General features: G+C 41.3%; 1 protein-coding gene across 3 annotated transcripts in view; it reads left to right on the top strand.

The window, feature by feature from the left end:
• carmil3 (capping protein regulator and myosin 1 linker 3) overlaps positions 1-15903 on the top strand; it is a 94249-nt gene that overhangs the window by 21100 nt on the left and 57246 nt on the right. For all 3 annotated transcript variants that reach the window (XM_034614797.1, XM_034614798.1, XM_034614799.1), the window contains exons 6-10: positions 3984-4078; positions 4846-4916; positions 5120-5193; positions 12740-12815; positions 14394-14482. In XM_034614797.1, coding sequence (XP_034470688.1) covers positions 3984-4078; positions 4846-4916; positions 5120-5193; positions 12740-12815; positions 14394-14482 — 405 coding nt within the window. The remainder of the gene's footprint in view (positions 1-3983; positions 4079-4845; positions 4917-5119; positions 5194-12739; positions 12816-14393; positions 14483-15903) is intronic.

The following is a 15903-nucleotide window of genomic DNA, read 5'->3' as shown; positions in this document are numbered from 1 at the left end:
GAAGGAGCTGCCCAGTGCTGCGATGGTGTCCTGCAGGGGTTGGGACTGGTTCTTCATCAGAGATGATAGCTATAGGTCTTATTCCCTCGCTCCCACCACCTCCACTGGGTCGGGGGGTATCTCAGGACTGAGCCGACCTTCTGAATCCGCTGTCCAGCTTCTTCCTGTCAGCAGTCGAGATGCTGATGCCCCAGCAGACCAGTCAAACGAGGATGGCTGATTCCACCACAGAGTCAGAGAGGGTCCAACCCTAACCCTAACCCTGCACTCCTCAGCAGATACAGTCTTCTCTAGCCCTTTATGTATAGTGCAGTGACATGCTCATTTATTTAGCACTGCACCTATTTAAGATAAAAGTATGATTTTGAGAAAACTCTGCAGATGAATTTAATTTTATTGGAATAAGTTAACTTAAACTCTGAATCTTTGTTAGTGAAATACGTTTTGGCAGCTTTTTATAACACCGTTGTCTGAGACAGAATTTGTATTTATAACAGTACCTCGCAGGGTAAGTGCTGGCAGGGAATGGAAGGTTTTATTCATTTCCTCACTCACACCTGGGAACATTGTTGTATCAGTGCGTTGTCTCTTGGGTACTGAAGAGCTCCACTTGAGCAGCAGGGAGTTCAGAGTTTTCTTGCTCAAGGGCACTACAGCATTGAGCGCTTAGGGAAGGAAAAGCATAATATTTACCATCCACATTTCCTCCTAACCTGTAATCGGGACCAGAGTCTTTCTAATTACACCGCTCAAACATCAAGGATAGTGCCTCTCCTAAAAAGAAAATAAAGAGAAATGAGAAATGATAAATTCTCAGCCAGGCTAGCAGCGTGGCTCTAGGGATGGCAGTGTATGCATTGGTTGGGTGACTGCTTTTTTCCAGAGTGAAGAATCTGTCGTAGCCGCTTGATGGACTGCCTTAAAAAATTGTACAGACATACATGGAATCCAGTGGAGACTTCCTAATGACTTTGATACCATTATTTTACTCTGGTGCAGCGGTTTTAAAAGTCTAACATCGTGGCCTCCCACTTGGAACAGCTGCTCTTCTTTCCCATCATTGTGCCCTACAGCTTGTACAGCTTCTACAGACCTTAGATATTGTAAGGCAGGCTTTTCTCCTGGTCTTACCTATAAACTCACGTTAGAGCTATAGGCAAAACAAGAGTGCGGGGACAGTTTTGTCTGTAACTCATAGACTGTATGATGGAAAACACGTCTCCACTGTCTCCCACTATCCAAAAATGAAGCCATAATATCCTGGATATGAACATTGCCATCTTTCGCATTAGGAGCCAGAGTTTGCAGAGTTTGATTGTGCTGTGGAGCCAACATTAAGAGGTCACAATGAAACACATGCTTGACCGATCCTGAGTCAGTCTCATCTGTCAATCAAACGTCTCACCCCATTTTCATAGTGTGATAAGAACTTCCTAAAATGACAGATACCATCTTTGGGTAAAATATATTTGACGTGTATTTTGATAGTTTAAAGGGATAGTTTACCGAACAATTTTAATTCACTACTTATCTAATCACCACTATGTCGATGGAGTGGTGGGTCGTGTGTTTGAGTCCAAAAACACTTTTCTGTAACAGTGTTACAGCCAAATCCAATACAATTGAAGTAACCGGGACCGCTTCTTCAGACGTAAAAATCAACAGAAAAAAAATTCGAAAAAGTGCCATTTACGCTGTGTTTTTAGCCTAAATGTCCTCTGTTATCCTCCTCAGAGGCACATTCACGTTTCACGGACACCCTGGAAAACCGCACACTCTTGCCCAAGGGCACTTGTGGGGTGGGCGTCGCTACTTCTGCTAGCATGGCTACTTGCGGTAGCACTTTCTGTTAACTATCCCTTTAATTTGGTCCATGTCCAATCCACTAACATGGAGGAAGCACAATTCATGACCTATAATACAGCCAACCACCAGGGGCGATCTGAACGTTTCGACTTCCCTTTTTGGGACCTGTCATGTCGTCCATCTTTATACATTTTGTGGTGTAACTCCATACACGTTTAATGTCCGAATCCACAATGTGGGAGACTCCAACAACCAAAGTACACACAATACATCTTACATCACATCAGTCCACCAACCTTAAATCTCACCTAAACTACATGCATTTATGCTGTTCCACATTATATAGTTACATATCTAAATTTATGAGAAGAATACAACAGATATAGGGAATATCGTATGTAAATACCAGTGATTAAATTATCAGTTTTGAAAAAAAACGTACTCTACAAAACAAATATCCACAAAAATAAATCTGATCTTACTTTCTGTCCTCTCTTAAGATGAAATGTCCTAATTTCAAAGTTTATGAAAAGGAAATCTCACTTTACACTACTCTCAGGTTGTCATTGCTAAACTCCACCACTGTCTCAAGGTGCTGGGCATCACATTTGGACTTTTTAGTTTGGCTTTCTTTAGTTTCAGACATTATTCTTGTTATTAAGAACGACTACATTCTGCCACTTCGAGTCCCTTAATTGCCTCCACAAGCTGTGTGTCACAGCCTCCGCTACAACAGCTGAATGTGTGGATTAGTGGGCCAAATCTGCAGGCCAAGCTACATTAATTTCTAGTTGTTTTGAGACGACTCCAGCGTGAACCTGTTTCCCTCGCTTCCTTGTCTCTTAAAATCTGCTGTGATTCCTATCAGGAGGCACCTCACAGCTTTGGCTGAATTCAAATGTCCTGAGTCTACAACACACACAACGTCTGTGAGTGCTGACAACTGTCCAAACCCACAATTCCTCAAGTCCAAGCAGATTTTGTGCAGATTTCCAGAGGCTGCTTTGGGTGCAGATATAATTAATCAAATCATTTTGTTGTATTTGTCTATTGGTGTCGTTAAGGGTTCTAACTAAATAATTTGAGTTGTTTTAATCTGCAAAACTAAATGGGGAAAAGGCTGATTTTTATTTATTGAGTGAGGATGTTGAGATGAGGGTAAAGGCAAGATTTTATACATTCAGACCATATGTGATCTCCAATGTGGCTGATCTGCCAATATCAATAATGTTCAGAAAAGGACATTTGTTAATGAGTTACAGTCATGAATTTCAAATCATCTCCATGGTAACACATGAGGTCTTATAAGTTCATGGTGCATTTCATCCCTTCGTGGTCCAGCACCCTGACGGACACAATCCCAGAGGACTCAGTCCACAAGTGTGCAGGATGGACTTTTGGATTTAGCGATTGAAAAAACCGTAGCGCCACCATGAGGTTGATAATTGTGTTTTTAATTAACAATGTCTACAAAACTAGTCGATGACCATGAAATATGCCCTTTGGATGAATTTTAATGATATGAAAGCTACCCAAAAGTGAAGCCAAATCATCTTGACTGCCCTCTGTTGGCTGCTGCACTATAGGTCATAAACTCCTCCTCATCCATCTTAGTGGATGGGACGTGGGCCAAACTAAAAAGTGTGTTCTTATCACACCGATGTTTGTTCAAGAGCGATTTTTTTCTGATAAGTTTGGTTTTAATTAGTTATTTGTTGCTGTAAAAACGGGGGAAAACATCATGATTGTCAGCTGAGACTGACTCGTGATTGGTGGAGCACGTTTATCCCCGGGACCTTGATACCTCCACGCTACTATGCTGACTCTGGCTCCAAATGACATCACAGTGCAACATGGAGGCACCCGTATCTGGGATATTTTGGCTTCATTTTTGTACAATGTAAGGAAGAGGAGAAATGTTTATGTACAATCCATCTTTTTATACAGTCTGTGCTTATGACTATTTACACTCAGCAGTACTTGAACTTTAGTGCTTGTTTAGAATATTAGTATGTTGGGCACTAGGATCGGGTGAACATGGTAGACTTACTATACCTCTTAAACATTGAGATACTGCTGTTAGCATTTAGCTCAAAGCACTACTACAGTACAGTACATTCATGAGGCTGCTAGCATGGTCGTAAACCCTCATCTTGTTTTCACCTCTTGTCTTTCAGTCCTCCTATTTGTCGAGCCGAGGGAGACCTGACTGACGGAAGCCACAAGTTTTCACCAACGTCTGAATCGTCACTGGACACTCAGAAAACCTGTGGTGAGTCTGCTACCTTTCCATGTGGACCACATGCATGAGACATGAAACTCCGGAAAATGTCCAGAAAATTAGGTCTGAACAATTTCTGGAGTTTGCCAGGACTTTCAGGCAACACACATTGTACTTCCGGCTAGAAAATGCAGGAGGCAGGACATGACGCGAAAATTCCCCTGTTTTTGTTTGCAGCACATCAACGCCGGCGTAGACCCTTAGCTCTCAAATCTTGTTGTCTTTCTAAGTTGACAACTTCATTGGCGCCTGCTGTGTGTATGGCACCCCACTTTCACCCTGAGATATTGGAATCCTTGATCTTTGACTCTGACATTTGCGTTCTCACGTACAACCCCTCCAGAACTTTTTCGGGAAAAATGTCTGAAGTTCAGTGCGTGTCTGAAAGCAGCTATACACACACTTCAGAGGCCGTCCATTCGTCGCCTCACTGACTCAGGCCAAATCATTTTGGAGACTCATCGTTAAGTGGGTCAGAAGACCAGTGTTGCCTGGTGCACTGCCTTTCTGCTCGTAATCCTATTAATCTACAGGCGGAGCTCTTTCATGGTGCAATACTTTCATCTCACCTCAATATTTACAGCTAATCTCTGTCTCGCGCTCACTGGTGACCATCTTTGTCTTCCTCTCCCTGACTTCCTCTTTCATCTTCGGCCTGCACCGCTTCGCACTCTTCACCCCTTCGTTAGATGTCGTCTGCCCTTCTCTATTCTATCCCTTATTTCTGATCTGTTATCATCGGTTTCTCCTTCTTCCAGGAGGTTTTTCTGAGACCTATGAAGCCCTTTGCGACTACAATGGGATTGGCTGCAAGGAAGAAGTGCAATGGGTGAGGACAAAGCTATTTAAAGCCGCTTCTGTTCCTCGTGTTTCTGTGTTTTCATTAGATCTTCAGCTTCTTTTATCTTTTGTGGAAAGCTAGGATGTTTTTTCATGTTGCTGTGCCTTAATCTTTCTCTAACTTTCTGTTACTCTTTGTTTATTGTTTTCTCTCCCATCTTCTCTTTTTCCCTCCCTGCATCTCGACTACAGGATGTTGACACCATCTACCACTCTCAGGACAACAGGGAGTTCAACTTACTGGATTTCAGCCATCTTGACAGCAGGTGACACAGATTACTGACATCTTAACTACACTCAGGCTCATTACGACACACCAACATGCGCTGATTGGAGAGATACATAAACGCATGCCAAACATAGACTGCAGCTATACTGTGTGTGTGTGTGTGTGTGTGTGTGTGTGTGTGTGTGTGTGTGTGTGTGTGTGTGTGTGTGTGTGTGTGTGTGTGTGTGTGTGTGTGTGTGTGTGTGTGTGTGTGTGTGTGTGTGTGTGTGTGTGTGTGTGTGTTGACTCTGTTCTCCAGCACATTGGATTTGAAACGAAGTGTTGACAGCAGGGGTTAAGTGATGAATTCCAGCGTTAATTTGGGGTTGTTTACATCAGCTCCAGGGGGCGTTCAGGGGACAGAGAGTAATTGGACACAAACTCATTATATGAGATATGTGTCAGTTCTGTTACTGTCTGGCCTATTTGTAACCCGTAGACATCAGCAGACATCAGGCATGATCCTTTGTCATGCTCTGCCAGAATTACAATGCAGTCATCCTCCGTATTTCATTTGTTTAAGGGGCCTTTTGTCCTGTTACTGTAGTTACTGAAAGAACTGAAAGGTCCAATACAGATGTCGACCCCCATAATTCTTAATGACGAGCATTCGCTGGGAATGTAATACTTCTATATGTGATATTTCTACAATAAAGATGAAACATTGCTGCAGTAAACTAACCAGGGCTCCAGACCAACTTTTTCATTTTGTTGCACCAGATCATAATTTAGGTGCACCCAAAATCTTTCACTGCACCTTTTGGCACCGCAATAATACACCTTTTATACCTTTTCTTGACCGTTCCCATATGTATTGGTTATTTCTCAAGGGCTGGGTAGCGCCACAGATTTTCCCAAATTCCGATTCAGTTAAGGATATTTACATGTACAATACCAATTTTGCCTGGATAGAAATTCTCAGAGAACTAAAGCTGTAAACTGAATAAGCAAACCTCTAACTTGGTGCATTATTAAAATGATTACGGTAGGCCTGTCATGATAACACATGTTTGTTGGATGATATTTTGTTCCAGAAATTATTATTGTAAAGTATTTAGACTTTTTGTCTTCACTGTTCGACATACACCGCCTCGTTCAGCACCTCTCATCTCTGCGTGTGTCTGTGTGTGTGAGTGGGGGCGGGGTAAGTGTAAACTTTGCAGATGAGATGAGGAAGCAACGAGATTCGCTAAAATACAGAGACACACCGGCTACATGTTTGGCGCATCAATGTGACCAAGGAAAATCTTTAGTCGCACTACACAAATGTTTGGTCGCACTCTGGAGCCCTGTTGGCCATGAATTCTTTAGCACTGAGTTTTAGAATATTACTGACTTTTCTTTGGCCTAATTTATTTACCCACATCTGTCTGTATGTAACGCATATCTTGCGAAGAATTCGTCTTATCGGCTTCACACTTGGCATGTGTATTGCAAAAAGTGCAGTGCCAAGATTGGTGCGATTTTGGACATGCTCTATGTTCAGTCTGTGGACCGAGTTGAACATGTCTTCTCCTGCGTCCCCTGATAAACTACTGCAGCTGTCGGCAACTGGGTCGAACATCAAGTGAAAATTGCCTCCAGATAATTTTGATAATTTGATAATTTTTATTCCACCATATCGGACTGACACAGACATTCACAGGTGCTGATGATATCCATCATGGCGAGAACATTCAGAAAACCTCCTCATTTGTGTTGTCGCTGTAAGGCTTTATACTGAGCTGAATTACAAAGCTTTTATTATGAAAAGTTCTGAAATTGGATCTGAAGATTTTGTAGATTTCTTAATGGACCTCAGAAATAGCCGACATATCATTCGAACTCGTATAAAAGCCACACATGTAAATAGTAATAAAGCAAATTCAGTTTCATTTCATTAAAAACATTTACTATAAAATCTTCATTGTATAAACCAGGTTAGATGAACACATAGTTTTCTAAATTCACCATGTATCAAAGACTTCACACGACACAACATCTGACAGACACAATAAAAAAAGTGACAGTATATAGTAGAACTGTTTGAGGAGGACTCACTAATGGCAAGAAACAATTCTAAAGTAGTTCCGGAGCATTAACACAGGAGATAACAACAACCCATTCCAAACAGGAAGGTTCCGTACTGGTACTGCACTGGTTAAAACAATGTGTGGTGCAGTTCCTTCCCACAATCCTCTCTTTGTCTGGGTGTCTTGTGCATGAGTTGCTCTTGTATTGCATTTCTGACAGAGAAGTTACTTCGGAGCATATTTGCTGCCCCCAGTGGTTGCTGCACATGTCATATTCAATGGAACTCTGTATCACTAAAATCAATTTGCAGTTCTCCTCCAATAATCATGCAGGTGTTGCCAACAAACCACGACTGAAATCTTCATGATTTTAACTGAGGTTGAAAATAAACACCTTGCTTATTTCATTGAAATCCACGGTGCTGAAATACAGACCCGAAACAATAAAAATGCATCACTGTGCTAATACTTCCTGACTGCAGTTAGCTTTTGGACGATGCTTCCTCTTCATTCTGTTTTGCAAAACTGTTTTCCCCCCGACGATGCCATGTCTCATCAGCTGTCAGCCTGAGCTGCCTTATCTGACATTAGTCTGGCTATTTGTCTAACAAGACCGTCCCTTGGTAAATGTTGAGTGTGTTAGTCTTTTATTCTCTCTCTGGCTCCCTTTCTGTCCTCTTGCCTCTGTTCGGTGCTGTTAGAAGTTTGAGAAGATCATAGAGAAGGAGAATGATGTGCTTGTCAGAGAACGAATCCAGGGCTCGGAAACAGCTGTAAGATGCCATATGTCTACTCCTCTACCTCCCTTCTAAAGTCCCCTGTTTCCCTACGCAGACATATTGAGGAAGAGTGTGTCGCTCGAACGCTGCCGATCATAAAAAGATTTGACAGCTGACATGCAAATGGAGAATTCAGCCCAGCTTACTTGTCTTTTTGTTTTGAGTTCTATGGACTCTTTCTACTTTTCTGTGCAACAACAAAAACAATACTGGAAGGATACATCCACACTTACAAAATGCACGTGTCATCGCAGAAGCCAAGCTTTGCGATGCTGCTAAATCAAAAAGCCATTCATAGAAGCGTGATTGCAGCAGCAACTCATGAATATATTAATACATTTGTTATTGAGAGCCAAAATCACTGCATCACTGTTGTTTTTCCTGCATTATTTTATATGGTGTGTGATGAAGTGAACGGCTGTGCAGTGTAGGCTGTCTGCTTATTCAGTTTTTTTAGGCGCTTCCTTTAACATATTGTTCCACTGAGCCCACGGCCCAATGCTAAAGATTCTCCCTGCTTTTCTAGAGCGGTTGTATCAAATCCAAATTAACAGAGGAAGCAAAGACTTGACAAAAGAGTTACAAAAATCGGAGCGATGCAGGAAATCAATCAAGGAAATGTGGTTCTGACCAAAGAAACTATCTATGAATGGGTCATTTCCACGATTGTGTGCGAGAGGCTGCTTGTGGTGCATTACTCTCTTCCTCCCCTCCGTGACCCTCCACATTTCCTCGCCCTCCATCTTCCCCTGATTGATCCCATCTAGCGTTACATCCAGTGACAGGATGGTGCTTTTTTTTCTGCTGACTGCTGTCCGTCCAGACACCGTCTGGCCTCATCCCTCCTAACCGAAAGCGGACACCTTTTTTTCCTCTGTCCCTGTCTAATCCTCTTGTTTTTCCACTTCCTGTATTTTCTCCTCTTTTCACTTCCCTCGTTCTTTCTTTCTAAATCCCCTCTCTCTCTCTCACACAAACACACATAGAAATGCACACTCTTCCTGTTCTGTTTGGTCACTGCAGGCTGAATTTTAATACAGTAAGGTGTGTGTGTGTGTGGGGGGGGGGGGGGGGGGGGCATGTCTATATATAGTTATCACATCATTGTGAGGACATTTTGGATGGTCCTCACAAATTATTTAGGCTTTTTGAGGGTTAAGACTTGATTTTAGGGTAGGGTTAGATTTAGGTTTAGGTTAGAGTAAGGATAAAGGGTTAGAGTAAGGTTAAAGGGTTAGGGTTAGGCATTTAGTTGTGGTGGTTAGGGTAAGGGGCTAGGGAATGCATAATGTTATTGAGTGTCCTCACAACTATAGAGAGACATGTGTGTATGTGTTTGCCAGGTATTAATCATCTTGTGGAGACAAAAAAGACAAAAAGCCCCAACTAACATATATCATTAAGGTGAGCTTTAGGTTTAGGTTTGGGTTAAGTTTAGATTTTTGTTAGTTTTAGGTTAAAGAAAGGTTTAGGCATTTAGTTTTGATGGTTAAGGTTAGGGTCATATGCTAGGGACTGTATAATGCCAAATAGTGTCCTCCCTAAGATAGAAGTACAATGTGTGTGAATGTGTGTGAATTGTACATTTCTGTTTGTAAGTGAGAGAGATATTGTTTTGCCTCACTGCCCTAAGAGGTTCTTGGTGCATATCTTGATTTTGAGCGCACGCACGCACACACACACACACACGCACGCACACACTAGTCTGGATGCAGTCTACAACTTTTCTCCAACTCTGGTTAATTTTGTTGTTGTTTTTGTTACTGGAGCAGAAGCAGCTCCACAGCTCAGTGCTACTATCCAACTCACCTGTCAGTGTTACAGCGCCTGAGTCATTCTCTGTTAAGATTCTGTACAACACAGCACAATTTTTAGCTTCAAAATCCAATTGGTGAAAATGGTCGGTTCATCCTGCCAGCGTTCAGATAGCTTTGAAATGTCTATTAATATTTATTTCTTCAGAGGATGATTTTCAATTAAATTTACCGCCCCCTCTAACCTTTACTCAAGTACCAACAATTAGGCCAAAATGTGCCTTTTCTGTGGCCAGGATAGTGCTATAAATATTAATTGTCCCCACAGGGTAAAAAAACCCCAAAACAATGTTTTGATGACCCCTGCTAACCTTCTGTCTATTGATACAAGAAGCGATTTCATTTGTTCATAGGAAATGTGAAAATCAAACAGGCAAAGTGCCTCGAAATATACTGAGCATGGTCATTCTCCCCAGAGGCTGAACCCTGTTTATTGTGCACGCTTCATGACCTTGCCTGAGCTTTGCCTACGAGACATCTCATAATCTAACAGGCCTGTTGCCATCAACCGCTCGGAGCACATTCATGCTCCCAGGGAGACTTTGAATTGAATGACCCCCGTGACCTTTTCTCCAGTAGCACCTCAGGACAGACTCTTATCTTGGCCCCCGTTCCTGCTGAGGTCTAAGAATATCAAGATCATCACTGGTTTTATGTTGTAAATGTGGGCTGTAATAAATATTGGAGTAGTTTGGGTTTTCTAGAAGGTCTTTATCTTTTTTTTTTTCCTTTTTAGGTTAAAGATCAAAATAAAGTTAAGTTTTACTGTGCATGACGGGTTGCATGGTCCATAATGATACAAAACGGACATGCTCATGTGGTTCTGCGTGTTGCACATTAGGTGCATAGGCAAATGTGTGTCACACAATCACAATCTTTGTGACATTAATGCTGGGCTGCACACAAACATATGCACGGGTATAAATAATAATGTGAATTTAAAGGAGTAACTTGACACTTTGGAAATGCGTATTCCTGCTGAGAGCTTGATGAGAGGGTTGATGCCACTCATAAATAAACTATGTAGCTGGAGCTTCTTAGCTTTGCTTAGCATAAAGACTGGAAATGAGGGCGGGTAATTTGGCTTTTTCCAAAAGACATAACAACCACCTACCGTTCACTAAATCATTAAACGAGTGCTCAGTAAATAGTGCTGCACACAACTATACAATGCAGCAATGGAGCAAAACAACAAGGTGAAGAAATATCTTATGTTATTATGAGAAGTGTAAAAAAACTGGTTTATTGCTTATTAAACCGCAAAAAGACAAAATGGCGGGCCGCCAGTCTAGATTACTGATGGGAAACACTGTGATGACATGGCGAGAAAGGACATCGGTGCACTCTCAGAGGAACCTTGTATTTATCAATAAAAGAAGTAGTTTGACACTTTTTCATTTACTTCACCTCAAGTCTTTTTTACACTTTGTGTGTCTTAATGAGTGGGAATTCAGACCTATATAGGCAGATTTAGATGTTTTCCATGTTAACAGTGTTTTTCACTGGCTAACTGGCTGCTAATTGTAGTTGCATACTAGTATAAATCAACGTATCTAACTCTGCAAGAAAACAAATGAGCTTATTTCCCTAAATGGCAAACAATTGCTTAAAATTTGCACAATTTAGCAACCCTTAGTGCATTCGCTACATGCATTTTAAATGAGTGCACTGTGCAAGAATGTAAAATAGGATCTTTGTGCACATTGTACTTTTAATTTGTTCTTGTCTGGTCTTACATAATAATACACAGTAACAAGATGTTGTAGCTGTACTGAAAACCATCTATTATATTCAACCTCTGCCATTTTCCTTTAATTACACAGTCCTAATCCCATTACACCCAAGTCTGAAACCTGAACTGATCCGTGTGAAGAAGTAAACAGCACCAGATTGACCTGCTGCGCTGGTGTGTCCTCATGTATGAGTACAAGACGACGCATAAACACCAACACACATGACTGAGTGAGACATCATAGAGGTCAATTACATGTCCTGCTGTCAAAACTGGAATCAACAGTGCTGATGATGAATTTTGACGTGTGCATCATCTGCCTACACCCACACACGCACACACACACACTCTCTCTCAGTATAGACTGGTCTGATGGCTGGCATGGTAATGAAAAAGGAACACAGCCTGTAGTCATTTTACTCCTCTGAGATACAGTGTAATGGTTTGGCTACTGCCGTTAGTGGCAACAGGACCCTCCCTGGCTAGATTACACTCTTTCTTCCTCCTTCATGCTATATTTCCTCCTCTGTCTCTCTCTACCCTTCTCTTTCTTTCTTCCTCTCCCTGGTCTTATTCCCTGTCTCTGAGCCCCTTATCTCTCTCTCTCTCTCTCTCTCTCTCTCTCTCTCTGTGTGCCTCTGCTTGTTTGTCTGATGATGTATTGCAGGTGTGGCGGCAGTGTGGCTGTAGTTGGACCTTGGAGGATTCTGAAACTCTCACTCTCTTTTCTTTCTCTCACTTTTTGCTTGTAGCTCACAAACGCACACAAACAGTTGTCTGTGGGCTCTGTGCCTGTTTATGTACCAGTGGATGTAGCAGTATTTGAGGTCTGCAGCCGGGATCAGACTGTGGCTTTATTGAATAATCCACTGACCCAGCCATCGATCTTCACATCTCTCTCTTTCTCTCATTTTTTCCCCCTCATTCCTCGCTTCTCCTCCTCAGCAGGGCTGCAGCATCAGTCATCTTTTAGAAAGCAGCCCTGCCCGTAGCGTTCTCCTTGTCACCGTGATGAACTGCTTTTTTTTTTACCAAACGGGGAGCAAAGAAAAAGTTTGGCCTGCGATAATATGAATTTATGGATCAATGACATCAAATGGTTCTGAGCAGATGGCGTTTGCTAATTTAAAGATTTGAATTTTTATCTCTAATGCATGTGTGTGTGTGTGTGTGTGTGTGTGTGTTTGTGTGTCTGTATTTATTCCAGGGACTTGGCAGTGATCGTGGCAGCCATTGCATACAACACCTGGTTCACCAAGCTGTACTGCAAAGACATGCGCATAGTAACTATCTGTTTTATCTTCCTCACTTATAAATCTTCTTGCCAGATGCTGACCACCAATAAGTGTCCTCGTCTTACGTTTCCCCTTAAAGTGTTTTCAGAATAAAGTTTTATCTGTTTGAATCAAATTGTTAAACTTATTCATTAATCAACTAAGTCAAACTTCTGTCCAGATGTGAAGAAGAAAATCATGCTCGAAGTATTGATCAACATTTCTCATGACACAAATGGCAGATAGATAAACAAGGTCAAAAGAGGACACTTAGTCACGTGCTCATCTGCAAAGTTTAATGTACCAATTCAAGATAATGTGATTAAATATTGATAACATGCATTAGAGTAAGTGGTAGCCATCGAAGGGGAATTACATGGAAAGAGTCTTTACCAAGTTAAACAGGTTTATTATCATTTGAAATGCATGAGACTAAATATATTGATCATTAAAACCCCTTAAAACTTGGTTTCGCAATTCTAAAGGTGTCTTGTGGAATTCCTCGCAAACAACCTCAACAAGTTGTTAATATTCAGTGTTGGTCACCTAAAAATATGTATTCTGTTGCGGATCCAAATAAGAGGATGGATGCAGAAATGTTTTTTTTTTACTTTCTCTGCAGTGTTTCCCACAGAAATGGTTTAATGGTGGCGGTAGTGGGATGCAAGGGCCCGCACACAAACGTTGCTCTCATATGCGACAGATTCCAAGAGACAAGTAGAAAAACTAAAGAGAAACATTCTGGTTGCCCTTGAATTTTAATAAAGGGGAAAAAGATATTTCTTTCTCGTAAAACATTTGCAGTACGGATTTTATTTTGAATATTTTAAATCTGGAATTACTTACACCACATTTGTATGTGAGTCTGTGTGTGGGACCAACATCTTAAATATGCTGCATTGTGCTTGAAGCTGTGAGAAACTCTACAGGATACCTTTTTAAAACAAACATAAGATACTTATTTATAAACAAGTAACTCTCAGTTCAGGGATCCAGGGTCCAGTGCCCCCCCCCTGGCCTGAACAATTTTCAAAATCTAATCAATGATGTGTGGCTTTTGAATCAATTACTAGCGGCCCCTTTAGGGCCACTGATTAAGGGAAATTCTAGATCCACTACTGAGTTAGTTATTAAGAATAAAAGCAATTAACCACACAAACTCTCAGATTTTGAATGAAATATTAATAAATGAAGTTTTATTCACAGAAGTCCTCCACAGTGAGATTAGGAGAGAAAAAGCAACGAATGCACAATATTCAACCCCTTCCAGAATGATTTTATCTAGAAACTCATCATTTAAGATCAGAAGCTAATGGGTGGTGAGACAAAATTATAATACAGTTTTAAGTGTACATTTTGGAGAATATTGTTTACATACAGTGAGTAGGTTTGGCCCTCAACTGGAATCCATATAATATTCATCAATAATATGTTGAACCTAATGCATATAAGTTACTGCTTTCGTCAAACTGCCCATAAAATGTCAAATCTGCTTGCTTGTAGTTCACATTCGCCACCTACGTTCTTCTCTGTGAGCATGAACTCCTTCAGTCAGAGGTTTATGTGTTTGTCTTTTCTCTTCTTCAGGGGTCGGAGGTGGTGGACCAGGTCCTGCACACAGTGAGCAAGTCCAACAGTCTGGAGGAGCTCACTCTGGAGAACGCAGGACTCAAATCGTAGGTCTCCTCTCTCCTGGCTCATTATTAATGATAAACCGCCCCGCCTGTCGACCTCCCCTTTGTTAAATCTGATTACCTCCCCTCTTCTCCTCCTCACACCGTCACCTGTCAACCACTTCCCCACCTCCTTTGTCCTTTCCATCCTCCCCCTCCTCATCCTTTTCTCCTCTTCCTGTATCTTCACTTCTCACCTATCTCACCTCTCCACTCCTCACCCTCCCACTCGCCTCCCCTCCCTCCACTGCCTTGACCTTTTCAGTTCAGTCTCTCCTCCTTTTCTTCTCCCAGGCTCTCACCTCTCCTAACCTCTGCTCTTTCATCCAGTAAAGCTGCAGTAAAGCCCCCCTCTCTGTGCGTGACTCTCGCAGGTGTATAGTCTTTCTCCGCTGAAACATGAGTGAAATTTCAGGCTTTACCTGGCAAGACATTAGACCTTCTACGCATGACTAGTATCATTTAGCAGAGCACTTTCCTTATTTAGCTTTAATTGAGATGAATAGACTGCCTCAAGGCACGGTGATTTACTGCAGGGTGAAGTTACCAAGTTCTCATACATTCCCTTTATTAAATCACTTTCAATACTGAGGGCGATTTTCATAACAGGCGCTCCACAAGCACTGCACCAAACGCTGAATATTCTACTCTGATATACTGCGTGATGTCAGATAATCAAACAGGATGTGACCTAAAAGGCTCCCCTTGATTTACACGTTCTAATATGTGATTTTAAATACACAATATTAAAGTAATTGTAAATTGTGAAGGGATCGTAGATCACTGTGAGATCTTCACAATCATTCACTCAAACAATCAATCTAATGTTATTTGTATAGCTCATATTCACAAATCACAATTTGCCTCATAGGGCTTAACAAGGTGCGAAATTCTCTCTAACAATTCTTTATTTTTAACTGTGATTTACTTTTTTGCCCAAGGATTCCCTTTTAAATATTTCAATTATTTTAATAGTGAGTTTTAAATTCATTTATCAGGAAGTATAAATCAAGGGAGTATGTTTAGGTCACACACTGTTTGATTATCCTTTGTCACTCAGTATATCATTCTTGAATGTTCAGCTGTTGGTGCAGTGCTTGTGGAGAGCCTGTAATAAAAATCACAATTAAAATGGTGAATTATCACCATACGAATATGTTTATAATGATCATGTTAGCAAGCTGGTGCCTTTTTATGCATCCAGCAGTCAGAAGCAGTATTCAGGAGTTATTATTCTGGCCAATAGATGAATTGATAGATGGATAGATAGAAATGGAGGATAGAGAACTTATGGTTGATACTATGGAAAGATGGGTAGAAAAGATTGATAGATACTGTAGATGGGTAGATACGATGAATAGGTAGATACAATAGATAGATACAATAGATGGTTAGATTTGATTGAGATGTCGGTAAGTAGGTTA

The sequence above is a fragment of the Hippoglossus hippoglossus genome, chromosome 17 (genome assembly GCF_009819705.1).
Source record: "Hippoglossus hippoglossus isolate fHipHip1 chromosome 17, fHipHip1.pri, whole genome shotgun sequence".
Classification (NCBI taxonomy): domain Eukaryota; kingdom Metazoa; phylum Chordata; class Actinopteri; order Pleuronectiformes; family Pleuronectidae; genus Hippoglossus; species Hippoglossus hippoglossus.
This window is presented reverse-complemented; position numbering and strand designations above follow the sequence as displayed.